The 26,459-nt window shown below is 39.1% G+C and overlaps 1 protein-coding gene across 3 annotated transcripts in view; it reads right to left on the reverse strand.

The window, feature by feature from the left end:
* Positions 1-26,459, reverse strand: part of DENND1B (DENN domain containing 1B) — a 290,895-nt gene that overhangs the window by 116,311 nt on the left and 148,125 nt on the right. Inside the window, exons 6-9 of one of the 3 annotated variants that reach the window (XM_019491193.2) lie at positions 15,591-15,660; positions 12,166-12,246; positions 5,408-5,467; positions 3,510-3,563 (exon numbers count right to left, since the gene is read on the reverse strand). In XM_019491193.2, the coding sequence (XP_019346738.1) occupies positions 3,510-3,563; positions 5,408-5,467; positions 12,166-12,246; positions 15,591-15,660 (265 nt within the window). The remainder of the gene's footprint in view (positions 1-3,509; positions 3,564-5,407; positions 5,468-12,165; positions 12,247-15,590; positions 15,661-26,459) is intronic. The other 2 variants (XM_014602934.3, XM_059728432.1) reach the window with 2 other exon arrangements.

Here is a 26,459-nt window from a genome sequence, read left to right on the forward strand (position 1 = left end):
TAGCGGGGATTGCCCCCCTGCCTGGCAGAAGCCGGTGAGTGGGGGCTTTTTTTATTTATTTGTTTTTAACGAGCTCAGAGCTGGGAGAGTAGTTGGGGGGTGGGGGCTCATGACAGAGCCTGCCACGCAGCATGTGGGAGTGGGGGGCAGAGGGGATCGCCCCCCACACACACCGGGCAGCAGCTGATAAGTGCGGGGCTTTTTTTTTTTCTTTCCAAAGAGCCGGGAGCTGGGGCCAGGCAGGGCAGCCGTTGACGGGGCTGGGAGAGCAGGCAGGGGATGGGGCCTGTCTCATTCCGAGATTCAGCCAATTTAGCAGCAGCCAAATATCCAAATCAGATACAGCTGAATCAATTCAGGACACTGATTCGAAACACCAAATTGAATCACTGTCCCCGAAATTGGCCTAATCTGAATCCAAAGTGAATACTACGCACTTCGCACAGGCCTACTAGTAAGATAAGATTCCAAATATGACTAAAAATAGCAGTGCTTTATATAGCTTGAAACAACAGCTTGAAGGGGAAACAAATGCTTTCATTCATATCAAAAGAATATTAAATCTGGAGCTTAATAATGGTTTAAATAAAGGGGTAAGGAGAGAACTAAATATTCTAATAACTTCAGGCAAAAGAATAGCATATATTCTCTAAACGTAATCCTCATAAATGCATACATAAATTGGAAATTTACATATTCAAGAGACCAAAGGGAAGAAATACTGGTGATCAGATAAAAATTGCCTTGTGTAATTTTTTAACTACTGGACAATGCTGAATCCAATATACCATATCTGTTCAAATCTAAGACAACCCTGTTTTTAAGATGACCCCCCCATATAATTAGATTCTATATTCAGAATTTTAAAAAATATGTTAACATTTTCCAGGTATAGAATCTAAGTATCAATGGGCTGTCTTGAATGTGTCCCTGCCCTGCTATACCAGGGAGGGAAAGCAGTGGCCCCTTGCCCTGTAGCCTTAGCCTTCCTGTCCCCTGACACACACATCCCTAACCCCAACTCTCTCCAGTCTCTGCCCTCCCCTGAACTCCCTCAGTCTCTGCCCTCCCCTCCACTTCCCTCAAATGTCATCCCTTTCTCCTACTCCCACAGTCTCTGGCTCTTCCCCCTGCCACTTCCCTCCAGTCTCTACCTCTTTCCCTCAGCCCTTATAGTCACATGGTGCTTGGGCTGTATACCCTCCTCAGAGCACAGCACGCAGAAGTTCTTCTCTTGCTAGGCCATGCATCAGTGATGGCGCTGCTGACTGCCTGGTCACAGGATGGAGTTCTACGTGCCCTGTGCCCAGGAGGGAATTTGGCCTGAGCTGGAGCTAAGCTGCACTTGACAGTAAAGGTGGGGTTGGCAGGATAGAAACTGCAGAAGGCAAGCAAGGGGAGTGGGGAGCTGGCAGCAGCTGTGGGTCTGACTCTGACCCCAACCTGGGCTCAGGGACAATGTCAGAGCTGCAGCAGACACCTGCCCCACCTCCACTTCGTATGCAAATCTAAGATGAGGGGCTTTTCTCCCCCCTGCTTAGTAGGGCAAAAACCCCTTTTCTTAGATTTGAGTAAACATGGTACGTATCATTAGGTACTCACATACCACATTCATCTTTTCTCCAAAAATTAGCCTTGCTAAACTGGAGTGTATATCTTAAGTGGGAAAAGCTGATTTTTCTGTCCAGAATAAGAAGCATGGAGATGCTATAAGATGGCTTTGCTGCTCTTCCCTCTCTTCCCTCCAGCAGCTGCATGGGGCAGAATTCCAGCAGACACACATCCAGACCTAGGGAGGGGCTACAGTATTGTAGTTGCATTCCACTTTGATTCCTATTCTCTAAAAATTTTAAAACAAACTGAATAAACAGTATTTCTACTCAGGCAACACTGAGGGAGTCAAGTGACAAGCTCATTACAAGCTACCCGATTCCTGCTAATGCTCTTCACTCCACAGTTGTTAATGCCCCCCCCCCTTTAAATGGTCTTGATGTTCCACTAGTCTGCAACTGTGGCACTGATGTCTACACAGTCAGATGGGTGGCAAATTGGCTTGACAGTCGCACCCAGAGAATGGTGGTGGATAGGTCATTTTCAACCTAGAGGGATATGGCCAGTGGAGTTCCCCAGGGTTCAGTCCTCGGGCCTGTGCTATTCAACATCTTTATCAGCGACTTGGAGGTGGGCATGGAAAGCACACTGTCCAAATTCACTGATGGCACAAAAATGTGGGGAGAAGTGGGCACACTGGAGGGGAGGGACAGAGTTTAACTAAATCTAGACAGGTTACCAAGGTGGGCAGATGAGAATAGAATATAATTCAATGCAGACAAGTGCAAGGTGCTGCATCTACGGAGAAGGAACCTGTAACATACCTATAGGCTGGAGAACACCCTTCTCAACAACACAGTGGATGAAAGGGATCTTGGAGTCATTGCTGACTCCAGGATGGACATAAGCCGCCAAAGCGAGGAAGCAGTCAGTAAGGCTAACCACACTTTGTCGTGCATCTACAGATGCATCACAAGCAGGTCCAGGTAGGTGATCCTTCCCTTGTATGCGGCACTGGTCAGGCCACAGCTGGAGTACTGCATCCAGTTCTGGGTGCCACACTTCAAGAGGGATGTGGCTAACCTTGAGAGGGTTCAGAGGAGGGCCACTTGCATGGTCAGGGGGCCGCAGGCCAGGCCCTACAGATAGACTAAAGGGCTTGAATATATTCAGCCTCCACAAGAGAAGACTGAGGGGATCTGGTGGCTGTCTATAAACTCACCAGGGGGGACCAGCAGAGAATAGATGAGGTTCTGTTCCCCAGGCACCACCTGAGATAACAAGGAATAACGGCCACAAATTGATTGAGAGCAGGTTCAGGCTTGATATCAGGAGGCACTACTTTATGGTTAGGGCTGCCAGGCACTGGAATGGGCTCCCAAGGGAGGTGGTATTCTCCCCTACCTTGGGGGTCTTCAAGAGGAAGTTGGATAGATATTTGGCTGGGGTATTATGATCCCAGCACTCGTTCCTGAAAAGGGCAGGCGGTCGGACTTGATGATCTGTTCAGGTCCCTTCTGACCCTAGAAACTATGAAACTATAATCAAGCTATCCTTTCTTCAGCAAATATGCTGTCTGTTCTGGTCTCTCTTCTCCTATTTCACAGCTCTGAAAACTGTTTTTAGCTGTTTTCAAAATTTTAGATATGACTATGGAGTCCAGTCTTCAGCCATAACTTTGACAATTTTTTTTTCATTCTACCTTCCCCAAACAAAGCATGTGAGGAGATGGAATGTGAGAAAATACAGTATACCAACTATAGTTTTCCTCCTTTGAAAATTTCAGTAAAACTCCTATTAACAATAGTGCAAGATCTGCAAAAGCAAAAAGGCAGTATATGGCTCTAACTTTGTAGGTATAGCCCATCAACCAAAATTACAAATTTAAATCAGCCATTCTAGCAAAATGAGGCTGAAATCCATGCATTAACATTTAGAAAAGCAATTATACTACTTACACTTTCAGGGATAGTTGGCAATCCAGTTACATCAGGAGTAATGAAGTATAAATGCTGGTAAATAGAGAAAAATAATTAATATTTTTCTAAAGAAAGAGATGGAAGAGATGAGAAGTGACAAGGTCATTTAAAAAAATAGCCAAATATTTCCAATAGTTTCCCATGTTATTATGGGACAAAGAATTAACAGAGCAGGACCTGAAATAAGAATCTGTGGTGCAACAGATCATTTTTAAAAGATTGTTTGGTAGTACTGCAATGCTACTGAAGTTACTTGAATTTCAAGATTATCCCAAGATTAAAAGTGAGATATAGATTAGTTTTAGGATTGGTTATTAAGCATTTGTGACAAATAATTTCCTCCTATTACATTTTTATATAGTTTTATTTAAAATAGTTTATATTTTTTCATTATACTTACTATTATTTATACACACACACACACACACACACACACACACACGTATGTATAATGAAGAAAACAAACAGGCTGAAAATGGAAAAACATTACACACAAGAAAATAAGTTTATTAGGAAAGAAGACTGGTGTGTGTAGACCTTCACTCACTTTCAAAATCATCTTTAACTGGAAATATTTGTAATGTAGGATTCAAACTAAGACTACATGTGTTTGCACAATTCATGACAGATTTGAAGGACTTTATACAGCTTAGGTTGACCACCATATTCTTACCAATTTAGACTAAATCTTGTAGGAGTAAAGCATTTGTCACTTTTTCTTAGTGCTTACATACTAAACAGTCACTGATTACCTAGTTTTCCATGTATTTATTTTATATTTATTTATTTTAAATTAAATTTTACACAAATGGCCTTTTAATTATGATAAAAAAATTATTTTAAATGTATTATGCACATATTGTACTTTTTATGTTTTAACAAATTTAGAATGGATTTCTAATCACACTTGGAAGAGATAAGTATATGATGAAGTATGTAAACTTTTAAATGTAGCCCATTTTTAATCAATATTATCAATTCGTGTTACGTTATGTGAGAAGCTCTTTCTGACCATCTTGATGCACTTAAAAGAACATTTTCTCCACAACAATAATTAATTAATCTGGCACAAGTTAAAAATCTCAAAGATTAGCTATAAAAAATACATTACATAAACATTGCACCATTTGCATAATAAATAATCCAAGATACCAATTTGCATTAACACAGCAATGAAGGACAAAAAAAATTTTTTTTTACAGTTGTCAAGATGAGAAACACATCCAGATCAATGCGAAAGCCTTAATTTTCTGTTTACAGTATTATTCCAGTAAAAATACAGTTCATTTGTCCACAGAACATAATTCAAAATAGAATCTGTGAGATGGTAATTTAATAAATATTGCAAATGTTCTCATATTCTGTAACAGAAATAATATTCAGTTCTACTAACAGAACATCAGGTATATACTATGAGAAGCCATCATGCTTTACTGTTAGCAGATCATGGCTTGGATGACTATTTCCAGGAGAAATAAAGTGTCTTGGAGTACTGTTATTTATTATGAGATCTCTTAAAAAGATGCACAAGATCTTCTAAGAGATAAGAAATGAACAAATGCTGCCTATTATAATGTAACTGCTACTTAAAAAATGGCAACAATAATAAATGTATGTGATTTTTGCTCGTTCCAATTTTAACCATTATTTTCTATTGGATTGTAATTCACACATACTGTAATTCTGAAATTAAGTTTAGTAAACAGAAAGTACATTAATATAACATTGCATGTTTTAGACTAAAAAGCCACAGCATAATCATTTCCCAAAGGACAGATATAAATAGCCTGAAATCAACAAAGATATCAGATGGCAAGTAATTATTTCTTTCATCAGAGCAGAGCAGGTTTTAAGTAACCAGTGCCTTTCAAACTCACCGATACTAGGTAAGGCTGTTTTTTCAGAACTTGTTCACTTGCAAAAAACATCTCTTGGTTCTTATGCAACATGAGAGAAAGATTTAAGAGTTCATTTTTAAACCAAAATACTAATCTCACCAACAAAATTTAATCTCTGAAATCCTTGTCTGAATTCCTTTTGACATGTAATATTTTTAGAACAACAGAAATCCTGTCTTAATCAGTACAATTCCAGCATCTGATATTTTAAACAACAACATAACTTTTATTAGTTGGATAAAAATATTTCAATAGAGAATGCACAATTTCATGAATGAAATGGGCAAAGGAATGTGCTATTGTAAGTGCAAAAGGATGAGAAAACAAAGGCTAGGTACAGACATTCAAAAAGCCTGAGGCAGAATTGATCTAAGTTACGCGGTTTTCTTTAAGCAGCATAGTTTAGCTCAGTAGCCAACAGAGCATGCATTTGCCTGGGGGAGGGAGGGGAGAGGGGCTAAGTTAGACTGGGTTCTGCCATTTTTTAACCAGTTTACATGTGTTAACTTCAGTTCTTTTACAGGTATAAAATGGTTTTGTGTGTCGAACCTCTGTTTTGTTATGGGTACAGACCAATTTCTGATCACTTTTACTGGTAAAAGTGTAATGTCTGTACCCAGCCAAAGTGAAATATACGTTTTGTTTGTTGACAGAGTTATAGAAAATGTATACATTGTATACTATAGAAAAAAGTTTGCACAGGAGTTAGAATTCAATTTTTGAATAATTGATGACTATACCCCACTCACGACAGAATGATTTACATCAGTTATTTTGGATGGCTGCTCTGATTCCAACTTTTTAGCATCAAGTTAGTCACACTATGACATAAAAGCACAAGGTTGTGTTTGAAACTCGGGTATCAAAATGGGGTCACAGGTGTCAGTCACCCCAATATAGCTCAGTTTAAGACGGTAGCTGTATTAAATGGTACAAACACTCAGAAGTATGTTAAAGGGGAAGGTCAGGTTTAAGTGTGGGTACAGTCATCCATATACCTGTTCATAGTGCATAATCAAACCACAAATGGCTGACTCCTGATAAAAGGGAACTGTTACTACATTTTAGTCTTGTTAGTCTTTCACGGCAAAACATTTTAGAGTGAGTGATCTGAACTACATTCTAGCTCTATTATCATGAAAAAATAGTTAACTATAGTAAAGTATCATTTGTAGAATCTTTACCATTGATGTACAAGACTGAAAGAACATAGTTTGGTGTTCAGAGGCCTGAAGCTGACAGAAAAGACAGGCTTTTACTAATTTACTAAAAGACAGGCAGCAACTAATTTGATCTGGATCCACTTGAGGACATTAAACAGGAAATTCCATACTGTCATTTTTAGAGTTGCTTATCACAATATAATTTAATTTAAAATTTATCAGCATCCAAAGTTTAAGACTTACAAAATTTATGATATATGAGAGACTAGAAAAGGATGTAACATCTATGTACAAAGTTAGATCAGAATGTGACAAAAACAGTTCCCAAATTCCTGCAGCCATGACCTTTATCAATGTCTACACACCTCTATCAAGTTCAGTAACAACTTTTTACCCAGCTTAGTTGAATATGTCCATTTGTTTATTTACTAGCTCCTACCAATCTGGTCCCACGCCACTTGCTTTGTTTGGCAACGGGCCTGCATTTTTATAAGCAGTTTTCATTTAAATGGTTTCCAAAATCCTTTGAATTATTTAGCAAACTGCAGTGATGCAGACACATTTGGAAACATCAACATTTGAAAATCTTACATTGTCAAGGCAAAGCTAGGGAGACTCGAGTTGGATGACAGAAGGTTAACTTCATAGTCAGCACTGTGTCATTTGAGTGTTCTTAGCTGTCGTCCAACAGAGCAAATAGCCTAATGTAGGCAAGCCCTCTCAAGTGAAATGAGCAACTGTGTGTGCAGCACTTCACAAGTGGTTAAGATAGGAAATGAAGAAGCTTTCTATTAGGGCTGTGCAAAGCTTCAGTCCCTGATTCGATGCGGCGGAGATTTGGCCCAATCCGGTGGCCGAATCTCTGAGGCCGAATTGAATCAGAGGACCCTTTAATCTCTCCAAATCGAAACGGAACCCTCCAAATCAATTTGGAGAGATTTGGAAAGATTTGATGATTCAGACATAGACACAGCTTTAAGTGTTTTGTCTACATACCTCTAGGTAGCAGGCGGCTCATGACCACTGCAATGCTGGGGCGCATTGAGAGTCCCACAGAAGCGTCCTCCCCCCTCCCCCCGTGCTCCCTGGCAGACCCAGAAGTGGACCGCAAGTTCTTCCAGTCCACTTCTGGGGTTGCCGCCGAGCACATGGAGGGCTCCCCTGCATTCCTGGGGGACGCTCCATGCGCCCCAGCATCACAGTCTTCACAAGCTGTGTTAGTACCTCGAGGTATGTAGAATAGACAATTAAAGCTGTGTCTAATGTCTGAAACGCTGATTCTCCGAATCAGCATCAAATCTTTAGACCTGGATTCGGCCGAATTGAATCAAGGACAGTGAGCCGAATCAACAAATCAAATCAGTGTCCCCGATTCAGGTCGAATCCGAATCTGAATCGAATAGGGCCCACTTCACACACCCTTACTTTCTATTACTCCTGTTACTTCAAGGAGAGACATTGGCAGACCAAGCTTGCTGCAAGGGTCCATCAGCTAGGCAAAGGCAAGCTGCTAGAGGGAAAGCAGGCCAGATAAAGTAGGGATAGGAGCTGCCCCGGAGCGTTATCATCCAGGAGCTAGCTGCCCTACACTAAGCAGCTAAGGGGGCAGAAATGTTGGCAGCCCAGAAGCAAAGAACTACAAGCAGTTAAGCTAAACCAGCAGAGAAGGGAAGCCTGGTCACCAGGCCAAAATGGAACCTCATGTGCGTGGCTGGAGAACCATCCGACAGGTAGGGGTGCAGTCTGGAGGCACATAAACCAGTGCCTGAGACCCGACAGTCAGTCTGGCCCTGCAGGCAGCAGGTAGAGGAGCTCCTGAAGGAGATGGCTGCAAGAATTGACTGGCTGATACCCGAGCTGTCTCAGAAGGCTGCAAGGAAAGAACTAAGGGGGACTCATAGCTTTCAGGAAAGTAATGACCCAATGTTGGGAGGATTTCTGTTGTACAACCGTTTTGCTTGTGTTTATATTCTGATTAAGCTAACTGGAGGATTGGGCTGTGGCTACAGGGAAGGTGTGGAGGCCACAGAGGGGTGATTGGTGGGACATTCACTGTTAGCCAGCCTGGGGTCAGGAACCCAGAGGGCTGTGGGCTGGTACAGACCAAGGCTGGGAGAGTCAAGGCCAGCAGAAGTGGCCTAGCCAAGGGGTCCGGTGGAGGCTAGTGTAATGAGTTACCCTGAAGCTGGGAGAGCTAAAGCCAGTGCCAGGCAGCCTATCCTGGGATCAGGGACCTAGTCGGTTGAGGGCTGAGGCACTGAAAGCAATCTGGCCCAGGGTCCGGGACCTAGAGGAGGGCTGGGAGTTAGCCTAAGCAGCCTGGCCTGGAGTCAATGACCCTGGAGTCAGGGACCTGGCCTGGCACCAACTGTGGGGAACCAGGCCAAAGCCTAGAGGATTAAGACCATAGCAGTGGGATGGAAACCATACCAGGTTTCAGCTGCATGAGCTGAAAGGGATGCAAGCTAACCTGGGGTGGGCCCAGAGAAAGGAAAGAGCCTTGCCAGGACCAGGGGCATAGCAGGCTGACTGGAGTGTCTGATGGGTGGGACAGAGGGCTCAATGGACAACTTAAAGGAACACCTTTAGAACTGCCTAGGAAATGACCTGCTTGGAGGCACGGAAGCGGAAAGGGATCTTGGAGTCCTAGTGGACTCCAAAATGAACATGAGTCGTCAATTTGACGAAGTTATCAGAAAAGCTAATGGCACTTTATCGTGCATCAGCAGATGCATGATGAACAGAACCAAGGAGGTGATACTTCCCCTCTATCAGGTGCTGGTCAGACCACAGTTGGAATACTGTGTGCAATTTTGGGCACCGCACTTCAAGAGGGATGTGGATAACCTGGAGAGGGTCCAGAGAAGGGCCACACATATGGTTAAGGGCTTGCAGGCCAAGTCCTATGAGGAAAGACTAGGGCACCTGAACCTCTTCAGCCTCTGCAAGAGAAGGCTGAGAGGTGACCTTGTGGCTGCCTATAAGTTCATCACGGGGGCACAGAAGGGAATTGGTGAGGCTTTACTCACCAAGGCGCCCCTGGGGGTTTCAAGAAATAATGGCTGTAAACTAGCAGAGAGCAGATTTAGACTGGACATTAGGAAGAACTTCTTCACAGTTAGAGTGGCCAAGGTCTGGAATGGGCTCCCAACGGAGGTGGTGCTTTCCCCTACGCTGCGGGTCTTCAAAAGGAGGTTAGATAGGCATCTAGCTGGGGTCATCTAAACCCAGCACTCTTTCCTGCCTATGCAGGGGGTCGGACTCAATGATCTATTGAGGTCCCTTCCGACCCTAACATCTATGAATCTATGAACCTGCAAGGTATGGACATAGCTACAGGGGCAGATGGAAGCCATGAATAGTCCATTGGGCACCTGGTGCCTTGAGGCATGAACAGGGTCAGGAGAACCCTAGCATAGTGTCCGAAGGACAAGGCAGAGCTAGACTCGGCTTGCTCTGGGGCCCCCGGGGCAGCCTCCTAAAACCTTATAAATAACACCAAAGCATGACAGGCAAGGTAGAAAGAAAAGATACCCCAAGAAGCTAGAGTGAAGGCAGGGGTCTAGTGGTAGAAGTATTAAGGAATACTCTTGCCACTTAATACAACTGTCCCATACCGATTTTGGCTAGGACTTTTTAGTTAAGAATACTCCTGTAATACTACTCCTGCAAAAGTGTTAACTAATATTTTATTTCAGAAATGTTCCACTTACAGGTGATTGCTGAAAAATAAAAAAAATTGCTATTTTGAAGATGCTAAAAAAAATGGGAGTGTCAAGGGGGGGAAGAAATACCGTGGCCACAAAAAATATTCATGAATTGTAAAAAGTGCTTTACAATGAGAGACCTAAAGAACTCCATCTGTTTAGCTTATCAAAAAAAGATTGGAGAAGTGACTTGAATACAGTGTATTAGTATCTTCAAAGAAAGAATGTACCAGTACTCTTTACCTAGTGGAAAAGGCATAACCAGGACCAATGGTTAGAAGCTGAAATTATTCAAATTCAAATTAGAAACCAGGCACAACTTTTTAGCAGTGATTAATCACTGGAACAAACTACCAAGGGAAATAGTGGAATCTTCATCTTATGTCTCCAAATCAACACTAGATGCCTTTCTGGAAGATATGCCTTAAAAGGTTAAACCACATTAAGTAATGGGGCTCAAAACAGGGTAAATGGGTTAAAATTAATGGCCAGTGATATAGAGAAAAGTCAGCCTGTATAATCTAACAGTCCCTTGTGGTTTAAACACTATGAGCCTATGTAACTTGCGCATACCCACTTTTTACTGTTTCTGTCCTACTAATTATGATATTTCACTAGGGAAACAATTATTTGCAAGCAGCCAAACCACCATGGATTTGTGATCACTTTGTTTCACGTGCCAGTACCACACATGTGAGCAGAAAGGTCCTCAGCTCCAACAACACTGAGTTAGCTGCTGCAAAGCCAGAAAAGCAAGCAAAGAATACATGTTTATGCAGGCTATAGCAAACCAGAATTTGTTTAACTTCTCAAGTATGGAGTGGTATAATAAGAAAAGAAGGAGAAAAACACCGCCGCACACACAAGATTGAGAATCTAGATGAAGCCAAACCACTAGATTCTAATCATTTTAAGGGTCGTTCATGACTTGAATCAGACTACTTGAAAATATTACTCCACATTACAGTAGTAATAGACACCTGAAATACCGTGCATTATATGTTGAAATATTATTATCTTGCAATAATTTTACCAAAAGAATTGAGAAATGTATTCATATATTAACCTTTTCATATTTGATATAATGCTTGGCCTTCCTAGCTAACATGTATATATTTTAGCTTTTTGTTGAAAAACTCATATTCATTCAGAAAGTATATTAACCATGAAAGGTAAACTTGGGGTGTTTGTTGCATCTGATAAACAAATCAACTGCTAACAATAAGGGATATATTTAACATTTTGATTTTCTTGTGCAAGCCATATTTTGCCACATGTTCAGAACTCAAGCCTGCATCATGGAAAGAAAATCCAGCATGCACAAAAGTAATGTGGTTATGGACTTGTTCATTGGTTAGCACCTGATGAAATCCTGAAACAAAGCAGCAAAGCTACTCCTGTACTTCTTTCTTGCACAAGAGGCGAAAGAGCACTAGCAGACAAGAAAGACTAAGCATAGACTTGTTCATGTAAAATTCTGTACCTCTCCATACTCAGGGCATGAACAGGCACTCCTGATCAACACTAGGAGCAACTTGCGTTACTCAACTTAAGCAGCTAGCATTGCAATAGAGAGAAAGCAATATTGCCAGATACTATGGTACTTTACCTCTTATCCAGACAACAAATCTCAATTTCTGCTAGTTTAGAATCAGGGTTCTAAGCTAGCAACATTGCAATATCCACACACACACACAATTTCTACATAGTTATTAGTGAATAAGTTATTGCAAGCCATTTAAAAAGCAGCAGCAAAAGAACCAGACATTTATAACTAAGTACAAAAGCCTAGGTTCTGCCTGGGTTTACTGAACACAACAAGTGCTAAACTGGTTTATGGTAGGGAAATGTTACACATAGTACTTACCACATTTAAACTGACAGGAGTATTTGCATTTGGCACAGGGTGGTTATATAATGATTTTAACAAATCATTTAAATCATTTTCCTATGGGAAATATTAAAAAAGAGTACTTAATCATGTAAAAATAAAATAAATTAATTTTAAAAATGATTTTACACTTAATCACACAGATAACTGTATTTTATAATACAGCAGCTAAATGTTAAGGCATAGGCCCACTCTATCTTTATGCCTACAGAACACACAAATTTTGTAAGTTCCAAAATCAGTTGTTTCACATTCACATTTTTTGTCTACATTCCCCAGGTTATACTTGTAGTTTAACAACATTACTCAAAACTCTGTAAAATGGCATTAATAAGGCTGCTGAGCCATATTAATAGTAGTTTAGTAGATCATAGGACAAAGCTACGGACCTAAGCTGGCATAATATTGTCTCTGAAATGGGGCTATTCTGTCTCTCACAGACAAGATTCCCTATTCATACTTGTGTTCTTGAGTTGGCTGGATATTCCTTCATCTCGTCTCTATGTGCAGCAGGGCTTACACAAAATGCATTTCCACAAATGTTGATGGGTGGCACAGTATGTACATATTCTTTGGGGATTATACACCTCACTGAACTGCTAGGCTATGGCTCCTCCTAATTCCCCAGAATGCTTTGATACTACCATGACCAAATAGGGTGATAGATGTGAATGCCATATGAATGCCTGGTGAATAAACCTGTACATCCAACTCAAATGTCTCTGTTGTTACAGGATCTGATTGTGGTGCCATGACCTGGTTTCAGAAACAGAACTGTACCTACAAGGATGTTCTGAAATTTAAAAATGGTCTTATTTGACTGGGAAAAGCACAATATTTTGAAATATTTTTTAAGTAATTTGACCAAAGATGATCAGTTTTGCATGGAGAAAGGGTTAAAATGTCAGTAGCTCCATATATTCAGTATTCCTACAAACTAGCTGCCACCTTGCTGTGAAAGGTTGGGTAGACTTACTGGGATCTTGAATTAGTCAACATAGATTTTGGTTTAGGTCCTAATTCAGATATCACAGTTACCCAAATCCAAGATGTCTCCAGAGACTATCCCCCCAACAGTAAGATTCTACGCATGGAAAATTAGAATTAAATTATTAAAATTAGTTCTAATTTTCCATGTACAGAATCTACAAAGTGGAAGGTTGTCTTAAATTCACCCCCCACCTCCACCCACCCCATCCCTTCTGCCCCTACCCCTTTCCCCCCCTGTGCCTGCTACCTGCCATGTGCCCCCCACCACATACCTCCTGGCCTTCGTGTTTCTGCCTGCACTCTGACCCTTACCCTCCATGCCTGTGCTGGGCCCTGCAATTCCCTGCCTCTCATATGCCTGTTCTCTCCTGCAGTCTATCCTCTGCCCCTTGCCCTTCTGCAGCCTGCCTTCTACCCCCTGCTTACCTCACTTCTGGCAAACACCCCCTCCGCTTCTGCTGCAGCTCTATGCTCCAGAGCACTCAACAGCAGTAGAGTCGTGGCCTAGCCAGGGAGAAGCAGCAGAAGCTCCCAGCCAGACTGGGCTGGGTTGGGGCTGGAGGGACCAGAGTTGGAGAAAAATGTAAGTAGGGAGGGGGAAGCTGGCATAGGCACAGGGGGCAAGGGGTGGGGGACCAAGCTGTGGTCTCCTGCACGCTTCTCCTGGCTGTGTGCTCCTCCCTCACCAAACAAGTTGCTCCGGCCTGGGGAAGCTGGTGGCTCAACTCAGGCTTCAAGCTCTAAGCCCAGGGCCAAAGCTGGAACTGAGCCACAATCTACCCTGGGTCAGTACTTGAATCCAAGATGAGGCAGTTCCCACTCCCCCCAACCTTCCAAGCTGACTGGGAGGATGGGAAACCTCATCTTAGATTTGAGTAAATATGGCACTATCTTTGACTGGGTAAGTGAATCACAAACTCCCTGATAATTATATCCGGGTAATGGTATGTGAAGACATTCACATATCTCAATGCAGTTAATGTTGGATTTATACACTGATATATAATACAATAGGATTACAGAATGGACAGACACATAGCTGTGCTGTGATGGTAAGGGCTATATTACAGCACCTTGTCAATACAGAAGCAGGGAGCAAGTAACAGCCTGGTAGAATTTAGGAAATGACTGTTAGAATTTAGGAAATTACAACCCTAGGGTGGAAGTGGACAGATAAAGCTAAACTGGTGTAACTTATACAAGCACAGTTCTACTCCAGAGACAGAAGACTAGATAGTAGACTAAACAAAATATTTCCCTTTCTTATAATGCTAGAACTTCAGCCTCATTAAGATGTAGACTTCTTGATTTATACTACTATAAAGTTGCAGCTTTGTTGGCTATTTAAAAAAAAAAGGAATTTATTTGTTAGTGTGAAGGAGCACTAAGAAAGAGAAAAAGGTAAAAACAGCCAGTGCCCTGTGTAAGCCCCAAAAAAGCCTTGCTATTTACAGTGAACTGCATTGGACTAAAATAAAACAAAGTTTAAAATGTTTGACTGTTCCATCTTGAAATAAGACTTGAATGTACTTTATATTGTTTTAAGTTGCCCAACGCCACTACTGTATTTTATTTATTATTGTAACTTTATAACACTTATAAAAGATTGTGAATTACTTTCCTCAGCTTATTTATGGTTATATGTTTTTCCTATTACAGTAGTTCATAACTTCTTGAAATGCCAAGTTTCAGAAGCCTACAGCATATGGTTAACTATTGATCCTTTTTTCCTCTTTTAAAATAAATATCTAGAACACCAACATACTTCAAACAAGAAGGTATAGCTTTAATGCGCTTAATAAAGACAGATGCCAATATTGCTTCTCCTGCATAATCCTGGGATATATCTAATTGCTCATGAATATGCAAACTAAACTACCATGGTCTTCCCTGAACACTGCAAGCAATTTTCCCCTTCTAGTCAAGATGACAGTGTTATGAGAAGCAGTTTTTAGTTAGTATGAAGGCCTAAATAGTACATAAAATCTGATGCAGTTCAGAAAAAAGTGCATGGATCAGATAACCCTAAATCTCTGGAACTATCTGGTTAACAAATAAGATGTCATATAGTTCTCCAGTGATGCGACACTGTTCATATTTAACTGAGGATTTGTTTATACAAGGACTATGTCACTTTGCAGCAGTGTATTCTCAGCAGCTTCTGAAAATACATGACATTCAAGAGATAGTGGAGGAAATATAACCCAATCCTCCCCTCCCCCATTCCTTTTTTAATTCCACTGGGATAAATGTAAAGCTTGCTGACCACTTGACAAAATTATAAAATTACAAAGATTTTTTATTTTTCTGCAAATTACATATATTATTTAAACATGAAGGCAATAAAAAGACAGTTTCGCAAGAATTAAAAATATTTTTCTTAGTCAAAGCAAGCAAGCATCTACAATTACCTGTTCTTTATCCAAATAATCTGCGAGAGTATTTAACAGCTTGTAGTATACCTCAAACCATGGCAGGTAACTAAAATAAAATAAAATAAAATATAATATATTTATTGATTAAATATAATAAGTAAATGAGTGCCTTTTTTCCACTGCACATACAGTGCTTACCACAGATTAACTGCTCACACTTCCAGCATACCCATTCCGAGAAAATGCTTACTGATATATTTTATTTATGCCTGCATTTAAATACATATCAAGAATATTAAGCTCTATAGTATATAATTGCCAGACTGACATAATTGCATTTCTTAAAATTGTAACTATTAAATATCCCTATATTTGCAAAATGTTTAATTCAGCTATATTCATTATAAAATGGTTGTTTTAGCACTTCATAGGAAAAATTTAATAGGTATGTCATGTAAAAAATGTCATGCAAGACAGCCACAGAAAGTTCCATGTAAGTGAAGAATAAACTCATAAAACAACGAGATTTTTAAAACATTTTAAACTGAGAGCATTAATCACCTAATATTTATGATAAAATATCAAATTTTATCTTCTAATCTATCTTCCACCAATTTATGGAACACTTTATTAAAAACAATAATAGCATTGTACAACAGGAATGAAATAGCATCTGATGTTACTGCCTACACAGCATAGTGCTAAATGGTAGAAGTCCAAGAAAAAAGGTTATCCCTGCAATAAATAATATAGTGCTGTGAAGCATTTAAGCAGTGCTAAATGGACTTAAATTGCATTTAATATGCATTTATGAGTTTGTGCATTTGATATCCATTAACTTATTTTTTTTTGTTGTAAAAAACAAAAAGATTTGCATCAGACGTATACTTTATAGGGGAGGCATGTCAAACATGCAGCTCACAGGATGGATCTGGCCCATGGAGCCATTCCATCTGGCTCATCGGATTACAGGAAGTTGGGAGCATGGCCTAACAGAGAATTTGAGGCCCTGCTGGACATGGCCCTCAGCAGCAAGAGGGCAAGTGAGGACTGTGCTGATAAAACTCTGTTCACCCTGCAGCCACTTGGCCCACTGCCTTGCTGTCTCTGTTCTCCTCCCTCCTCCCCCATTGCTGCTGCATTTTACTCCTACTTTTGCAGTGTCTCCAATACTCCTAATGATGGACACTGCTACTTTTAAAATGAAAGAATACATCATGTTTCAAGCATGTCTTATATTTAATAAATCTTAAAAGAGTTATTAAACAATACCAAGGTAATAAATGACATACTTACCAACTGCCATTTGCCATTTTTCTTCTGCCAGTGTTTTATCACAAATATAACAGTACACAGAAATGAATTCTACCATACCATAAATTACATAGCAGTTTAAAATATTTTGGAAGGAATTATTTTTAGTTTGCATTAAAATTTTACTAATGAAATAACTGTATGTGTTTTTATCACATCTAAGACCACAATCTACATTGTACAGAATGCTATTAATGTAATATTTCATAGCATATTTTTAATGATTCAAAGCACATTTTATTTCCAGTTGTGATTTATAACTTAAGTATAAGTGTCAGAGATTGTTATAGCTGCTTCTCAATTGCGAAACTTCCAAATGCAGAGTTTTTTCCTAAATGTTTTTTTTCTGATGGGAGAGGGAATCTTATTAAGGGAGACCTTCCATGGTATAGAAACTAAGTCTCAGTCTTGTCCAATTTGTGGAATGGTTATATCTTTTTGGATAACAGCTTAGTTGCTAAAGCCAAGGAAGAGACAGCTAGACAAGCTGCAGGAAGAGTCACCAGTTCTAACTCCTGCTCTTTTCTCTAAGAGAAATTTAATTTATTATTTTAGCGAGGAACACAGTGATTATTTACATAACAAATTACTTTCAGTTTGCTATTCTTATAGCAGCTTCACTGTTGGCTCTTAAAAGAAATTCTTCCTCTTGCTGCTGTTCTTTCAAGCCTAACTGAAACATTTTTAGTTCATAAAAAACAGTCTTAGTTCACTCAGGTATGGCCTAATGCAAACGTTAAAATATCAAACTTTGTCTTCTGATCTATTTTCTACTACCTTATAGAACACTTCATTAAAAATAATAATAGCAGCGTGTGAAAGAAATGAAATGGCATCTGATGTTACTGCCTACACAGCATACTGTTAGATAGTAAGAGAATTCCAAGAAATAGGTTATTATCCTGCTGAATAAATAATATTATGTTGCTCTGACGCATTTGCAGCTCTATAAAGTAAGTCTAAAAAACTTCCGCTTGGTGGACTTTTGACTGTAGCAGATGCAGAGAAGAAAGGACATGCTCGATGCCAAAGAAAGGAGGAAAAACATATAGAATTTTTTATTTATTTAAATATAACTTTATATTTACTTCCTTAGAAGGGCTTAAGAGATGAAACACTTTTGAAGGAGTAAATTAAAGACATTTGCTTGGAGAATTAGAAAGAGAAAGTCATTCTATATTAAATGAGTTGAATGGAGAAATGAACCAAATCAGAGGAGGGAAAGAAAGGAACAAACAGAGCACCCATACCTAAACTTATACAAGATGATCAGCCATAATTTATAGCCCAGGTAATATATAGCCCTTTTTTTCTTTATAAAAGGCAAGTAATAATATTTTACAGCCATCTTTGGGTGGAAAAAAGTGGCCACGGAGGGGATGAGAAGACTGCAACAAGTTGAGGAAACATTTTTTGCCAATGATACTGGAAAAAGAATGCCATTGATCTTTAGGCTCCAAGGAGGGGGAAAAGAACAACCAATTCAATACTTACTGCAAAATAAAATTATGTGTAAAAGAAGTGTGGTGTTCAATTTATCTATCCCAGAACAACTGTATTGATTCTGGATTTTAAAATGTATCCAAATTTATTCAGTGCTGCCAGGGAGCTTTATTATTTACAATATAATTCCAACACCTCTAAGCTGTTACCTCAGGAAACCTTTTCCCAGAATGCAGAAGTCCATGTATAAACTGGCATATATTTAAGTTAACAGAGACAGTTGTGGTATGTTGACTTGCTTTCAGAAGAGGGGAAAGAACTAATATTTTCCATTTCATGTAATATTCCAATTCTGATCGTCACACCAAAATTTACTTGTGCAAAAAAGCACACTTCATTTTGCATATATCACTGCACAATACACGAGAAATACTACATACATATCATCTAATTTTAATTGTTTTATTTTGCAAATTTAACATTTATGAAACGATTTTCAAAAAGTGGTTCATTAATTGGAAAAGTTTCCTAAGCTTAGAGTGTGTACAAGCATTATGTTTAGATTTCCCTAACTAAGCTTAGGGAGAGCTAAATGGCTGTGTTCACAAGTGTTCACAGGGCTTAGGTCACCCTGAACTAGACAAGAACTAACTTTAGATCAACTAAGTTCTTGTTCTTCTTAGACAAAAACTAACTTTAGGGCTAAGGACAGACACTCAAAAAGCCTGAGCCTGAATTGATTCAATCTTTGCAGGTTAGTCTAACCTGGCTAGGCTAAACAGGTTTGTAACCAAACAGACATCTCCTCTGGACTGAAGAAATGTAGGCACATGCCTGCAGTGGCTCAGGCTAGAAGCCGGGGGGCGCTAGAGCAGCCCTCCCTTCCCTTCCAGAGTGCTGACCTGAGGGGGGCATGGCCAGTCCCTGACAAGATGTTCTGATTAAGGAGGGGTCCCACTTCCTCCCTTGCTCTTGATAACAGAGCACTAAGTTACACAGCAGGGAGTTACACAGGGAGTTGTTTTGTTTGATGAGCTGACAAATGCTAACGACAGCTTCTCTCATTAGCTCAAGCTCTTCTTAAACAACTTTTTCCAAGGAAGGAACAGAGGGACATTAACAGTTACCTCATGATTAGCTACAAAAAGCCCATAGCCAACACTGCCCTGTCTCCCTTTAACCAGTCTCCCGCAGCACAGACTGTAGCCAGCACGTGGCATAGTTTCATATTTTCTAGGTTCGGAAGGGACCTGAACAGATCATCAAGTCCGACCGCCTGCCCTGGGCAGGAACAAGTGCTGAGATCATAATACCCCAGCCAGATATCTATCCAACCTCCTCTTGAAGACCCCCAAAGTAGGGGAGAACACCACCTCCCTTGGGAGCCCATTCCAGAGCCTGGCAGCCCTAACCATAAAGTAGTGCCTCCTGATATAAAGCCTGAACCTACTCTCAGTCAGTTTGTAGCCATTATTCCTTGTTATCCTAGGTGGTGCCCAGGGGAACATAGCCTCGCCTATTTTCCGCTGGTCCCCCCGGTGAGTTTCTAGATGGCCACCAGATCCCAGGCCACCAGTATGTTACCTAATGCTGAGAGGTGTCTGTGTAAGGCAGAGGAGAGGGGGAAATCCTTGCTTGAGCAGGGAGTGGCGGGGGGGAGGGGGCAGGAGCGGGAGGAAGCCAGGCAGATGCCCTGCAGTCTCTGCCAGAGCTGCAGCCAGGGAGCAGGGGGGATGGGCCAGCCCTCCTGGGCTGGAGCAGAGAGCAGAGCCCCACTCAGAGTTGCAAAGCATCAGGGATGATGGAGGACTCTGACTTAACTTAAACCAGGGGTCTAGGACAAACACTGCATAAACTGCTTTGACCCAGATCACTTAAGTCTGATACTACATTCAACCAGGTTTATCTCAAACCGTTTTCAGCTATTTTCAGGCTGGTTTATGTGCACTGAACATCTGCTCTGTTACAGGTTTAAACCAGTTTCTGATCACTTAAACCAGTTTATGTGTAATGTCTGTCCCTAGCCCTGATCAGCATGGGTTAACCAGTTCTAATAAACTCATACACATCTTCCCAGCACAGCTCTAGGGTTGGGAAAGCCTAGTCACTCTCCACAGCCTCGAGGCTTAGCTGTTCCTCCCTATCCCCACCGAACCAGGATATTTCGGCAGTCCCTGACTAGCCTCCCCCCCACCCCGCAACCGGGTAGCCTCCCCTGCAGATCCATCTCCTTCCAGATCGACCAGCCCCTGGACATAAAGTAAGCCACCTAAACCTGAGCCAGGTCCTGCAAACACCTGTTCACAGCCACAGGATGCAAAAGTAAACATTATTTTGTAAACTCTCTCATTCAAAGAACTTTAAAGTGTGAGTGCCAAACTTCAACTCCGTGACACATGCCAAAGTCAGCAAAGTCAAGGCTTTAAAATTTACATGATTTAAAAAAAAAATAGAATAGACTGTATAGTCAGGTGTTTTTTTTTAAACAGTAATTCAATCTCTGATGGGTATATATATACACTGCATCTTTAAAAAGTCAAACTTTGGAACTATTTGACCATACTATTTGTTGTATGACAGTATGCTTATGAAAAGAGAAGGCACAATGTTAAAATCTTTTGTTATTTCACTGTAGTCAAAACAGCTCATTGCAGTCAAAGAGTCTTCAGGAAATTTTATTCTAAAACAGTTTTGAGGAAATCATCTGCATATACTCCAGATGAAGTCATGTACCCAGCTAACAGAGAGACTGATTTTCTTTCCAAATGGGTCAAAACATTTTAAATGATGCTTTTCAGAGATGTAGAGTATGTTGCAAAATATTGAAAAAATTGTTCCAAAACAATACAAGAAGGATAAAAATATTGCTTTTTTCTAAAAAGAAAGTGATCTCCACAAACCTAGATGGCTTCAGAAGATCTTAGCAAACAAGTGACTGAAGCTCAGACTGAAGCAGCTTTAAAAAAAAAAATGTTGCTAGAGGCTTTATACTTCTGCAGGGAATCCTCAAGTCAACAAATATTAGGCTGAATTAGCCTGTTTCTTGAAAGCTAATAGAGAGATATTCTTGACCATTAGCCTTTTTTAAAAGAGTTTTCTGGATATTGTACCATCCGTTAATTACATTGAAGCTCATCTTTTAGTGATCTAACACAACTCTGTGCCATCAGGTATTATTTAGAGTTTAAAATAATATTTCATAACCTACCTCAATTGCAACCTTTGCTTTTCATTACTACGAAAAATAATTTTATAGTCTACTTCAGGAAAGGCACTCCATGCTACAGGTATGATTGCTACATGTTGTGGGGAATAGGACTAAATAAGAAATCCCACGAAGTGACTGACCCTGCTAGAAGTTTCTCTCTGTTAGATTTCCTGCTCTGTTACCTTCTGGGAACATGTTAGCACAGTTTAATGGGTGACAGAGATGTAACATAGATATGTGGAGGGAGGGAAGAAAAAAAGGAATGAGAGAAGTGGAGGGAGCTTAACAGCAAATCCCCAAGCAATAATTTCTAACACTGTAGAACAAATTAAAAATGACTTTGTTAGTCTAGTATAGTGATACAGACTAGAGGATCATTTCAAACATCTTCAAACTAGCATGCAATTTAGAGAAAATTATTTTTCATACCAGTTGACTGTGATTAGCTCAGACTACACATATCAATGTCCCTGTGTTGTGCCATCCAGCAACATTTCAGGAGTAGCATGGTAATCCTTCACTTTGCAGTAGAAAGCTCTAAAATATGTCCTTTAACTACTGATCTTCTATTTTTCATTATCAATAGCATATTATAAAACACAAGTAATCATGTTTCAATCACTCAAAATATCAGTATTTATCTCTCAAAGTCTAGGAACTTAGCTCTACACTTATTGTACAAACAACATTTGAATGCAATTTAAAATTATGTACAGAAAGGTTAAATCAATGTTTTGAAACTAGTGATCCTTAACAGTGAGCTAAGGGAGGCTTTCCTTCCTTATAGGAAGGCATACAAACAGAACTGCCAGTTCAACAAGGTTTTTTCATGCAAGAAAAAAACCCACTGATTTTATACTCCCACATCTACCAAAACATCAGATTATTAAATCAAAATCATATAAAGGAAATAAAAGTTTTAGGAGTCAGGTATAATGCTTTAAAATGCCATATTATAAAAACATTCCCTTCCAGAAAGAAGTTCGAAAAATAATTACTATATTTTAAAAACTGTTAAACCTAAGGAAAACAATGTTTAAATAGTTTTAAGCATGCCATTTAAACCCAAAACAGTAAAGTGTATCTTAAGGTATATCGTTGTTGAATAAATAAATAAATAAATAAAAGTAATACCCAGAGAATGAAAATAAAGATAAGGCACCAAAAGCATCTTTATTTTTTTCAAGCAAATCTTTCCCATTTTCCAACGGTATTAATTAAACATAGTTTCTGCCCATTTCTGTACTTCATTTACTGGAGAGCAGGGCACTGTCAGCACTGATATGATGCCAACTGGACATACAGGTGAATTTTTTCTTTGTATCTTTGTAATCTCCCCTGCCAATATTTATTTATAAGTTTTAATGCTAAATTTAATATGTAATATCACTTTTTCCTTATATAATGAGTAATAAACAAATATGTATGGATATAAACCTGTCTTCCATACAGACAAGTGAATTTATACACATGCTAATTATGTTACACACACACCTCTTCTAGCTCTATCTTTATATCACTATATAACTTGCAAAAATAAGCCTGCATTTGTGTATGTTGGGGGGTGAGGGAGGAGGAAGAGGGAACAGCCATGAGGAAGTATTTTACTTCCAATCTTACAGTAAGTGTTTACAATTATTTGTAAATTGAGATGTGGGGTTTTTTTAGACACTGGACAACAAAAACTCTTGTATAGAAATTACAGGGCTAGCAGAAGGGCCTGAGCCTGCAAACATTTAATTCACATTGATAATCCCATTGTTTTGAATATGACTACTTATGTGGGCAAAGTTACACATATGTAAATGTTTGCAGGATTTGGGCTCTACATTTTTTTTTGTAAATACTAATACTAAATACTGTAATACTAAATACATTTTAACACAGCACTATTGTACTGATGTACTGTATCTAAAAAAAAAGTATTATGAGCAAGGGCAACTACTCAGCTATTCTTCTTAGACAAATCTTGTAATCCTTTGAAAACAACCGTTACATATGGTAGTTTCACTGTTTTCAATACAACTATCTTGATAAGTAAAAAAGATGGACTCCAGTTAAATGTATGCCTGTGTCTATGTGTTTACTTGAATGACAGTTTTTTTTTTTTTTTTTTTGTAAAAACAGTAATGCAGAGAGGCTATCATCAGCAACAAAAAAAAATTAAAAATGGTTTCACTATAACTGTGATAGTAAAAGGCTTGCAACCCAGAAATAATAGTAGTGATAATGACAGCAGCATTAGCAACTACTCAACATTTTCAGGCAGATCTTTATTTTGAACAGAATAAAATAAAAAGTTGATAGATAAGAAAGGAGTTTCACACCTTCTTTACATTCATATATTTATTTTAAACACATTTTGTCATTTAATTACTTTGTAATCATGTCAAAAGGATCCAATTAATATTGAAGCCTCTTTGTACTACACATTGTATTAACTTACAGGAACCATAAGGTAAAATTTCATAAAACACTAAGTGACTTAAGAAAACACTCTGAACCCTATTTGTCAATCAAAATCATCGGGCTTCAGAATACTAAAGGATTAAGACATCTCTCAAATTGAACTTAGATACCTTATTTAAGTGCTTTAAAAATTTTACATGTGCTCTTTACCCAAAAAAAACTTTACAAACTTCTGAAAAACAAATGTGGGAAAATCTGACAACCTAATAACTTCACCTGTAAAAAGGTACTACAATAAATGTTGCTGTAATAAAATGTATAAATCTATAAAAAAAGCCTACAATATGGTTTGAGGAAATGAATGTTTTACATTTTGAACTACAGTGGCTTCTATCTACAAATGTGGCCATCACCTATCAAGAAAACAACAGCACAAGATTTTTCAGAGTTAATTAAAAGTGTATGTAAACATTTTCTTTTAATTCAAATGAGCCACAAGGCAGAAGCTCAAACTTTTATTAAAAATCATGCATCAGCTTTGTTGTAGTAATTAGACTTCTATCTCACTTGTGCTTCTAGTATAAGTCTGATAAAACTTTTATATTCATGAGTCAAAGGTTAAATAAAGGAAAGGAAATGTTTTCTGTCAAAGAGTCAGGTAACCACTAACAGTCCTGAACTATCAGCAGGAATCTAACTTCTAGTAATCAAATAAAACTAAGGAAACCGCCTTTCCGTAGCTAAATGTCTAATGTCTAGGGGCTACTTTTCTGTCTGGAAAATTGACACAAAATGTGTAAAATTGAAACATTCTGCTTCTAAGGGATTTGCCTAAAGGAAGAGTGAGAATGCTTCAAGCATGGTTTGATTTGAAGAACTACAAAGACTTACCATATAAACCTGTCTTCCTTATTAGAGTATTTCATTTGGAAATGTAGGTGACAATTTTACACTCATAAAATTTCATTAATCAAGTCTAAGGCTGAACATTTTAATTGTACCCTTTGCATGTCTCAGTGTGAATAAGGTCAACCTTATATCCAGTCAGCAGCAGGAAGATTTTTTGACAATATTTTCAGAATATCTGAAAGTTTAACAATTTAGGTGTCCAAAATTTAGAAGAATCACACCTTCTGTACCAATTAAAAATAACATTAAACTTATTAGGCTAATTCAGCTGTGAATTTGCAAACTGAGCCTTCATACAGAAAAGTGAATTCGGAAAAATAATCTAGTAGATGGACACAATCAGATTTATTTAAAACATACTCATAAGAGGATACCCCATTGTTCTTGTGTATTAGAGGGTACATTAACTGAAAAGTTCGAGGAAACTATGCACACAGCAGGAATCCACACTGTGAGCCCTACAAAGCAGCCGTGTTGTTTTAAAGAGCCCTGCAAGGAATCTCACAGAACTCCTGGGGGGAAACCCAACCATTTTTTTTTTCTGGCTGTACTATGTGGATGGTTACTTACCTACTTGTAATGTTCTCAGGGGTTTGACAATTGTAAGCAGAACCTGTACAATCTTTTATTGCAGATTGTGTTAATGTACATTTTTGTATAATGGAAAGATGTTGAATTTTACAATTACATACATGTGCCCATACATGTACACATTGGAATATCTTTCATTGTACCAGCATAAGGAAAATACACTTAGAGGTGTAAATATCTTATAAACGCTGATAAAATATTCTAATTAGAGACAACTCTGCCTATACTATTATGCATGCACCAAGAAAGATCCCCCCACTTATATAATGAGCATTCATATGTGCAAGGAGAGTACCTCTTCTACTATTTATTCTCCAATTTACATCATGATCTTGTGGCTGAAATGCAGGACAGCCCTGATTAAAATTTCAGAGAAAAAAATGAATTATGGGAAGGAGGGACCCATGAACCAGAAGAGACAGTCACCCACAGAGAACGTCAGTCCTTGCTAAAACAAGGCCTCAGGACAGGCACCATCATCCAGGCACCTAGCAACTGCACCCCAATAACACTGCTTCACCAACCAGATTAAATTTGGTTACTATAGCAGATTAGGACTGGCTAGAATATGACATGATGCCATCTATACAAGGCTATTGCATATTCTTTGTTCTATTTTCCATTCACTGATCTGCCCAGTATCTAAAGTTTCTTTTCTTTTTTTCTGGCCTAAACCCTCATGAGCTCTCCTGTGTTTAGTTAGATATTACCCTTTCAGTTCAGTCAGTAGTCCCCAGCTCCTTCTGCCCATGACCTTCTCAAATTTATCCTTATTAAAGCCACTGGCAGAAATCTTTAATAGAACATTTAATACTTTTACAAACAAAATTATTACCTTTTAGAAGAACAGCATTAATATAATTTTTTAAGTTAAACAAACATGTATTATTGGGACAGCCAGATGCAATCCCAGTAGAAATCTGCTTCTGAATCCCAATGAGTTTGGTCACTGCTAATAAATCGTGGATGCATATTAGTATCCAATCTGGTGTCTACCCTGCATCTATCAGAAACACCAACACATTCATTTT

The sequence above is a fragment of the Alligator mississippiensis genome, chromosome 5, assembly GCF_030867095.1.
Source record: "Alligator mississippiensis isolate rAllMis1 chromosome 5, rAllMis1, whole genome shotgun sequence".
Classification (NCBI taxonomy): domain Eukaryota; kingdom Metazoa; phylum Chordata; order Crocodylia; family Alligatoridae; genus Alligator; species Alligator mississippiensis.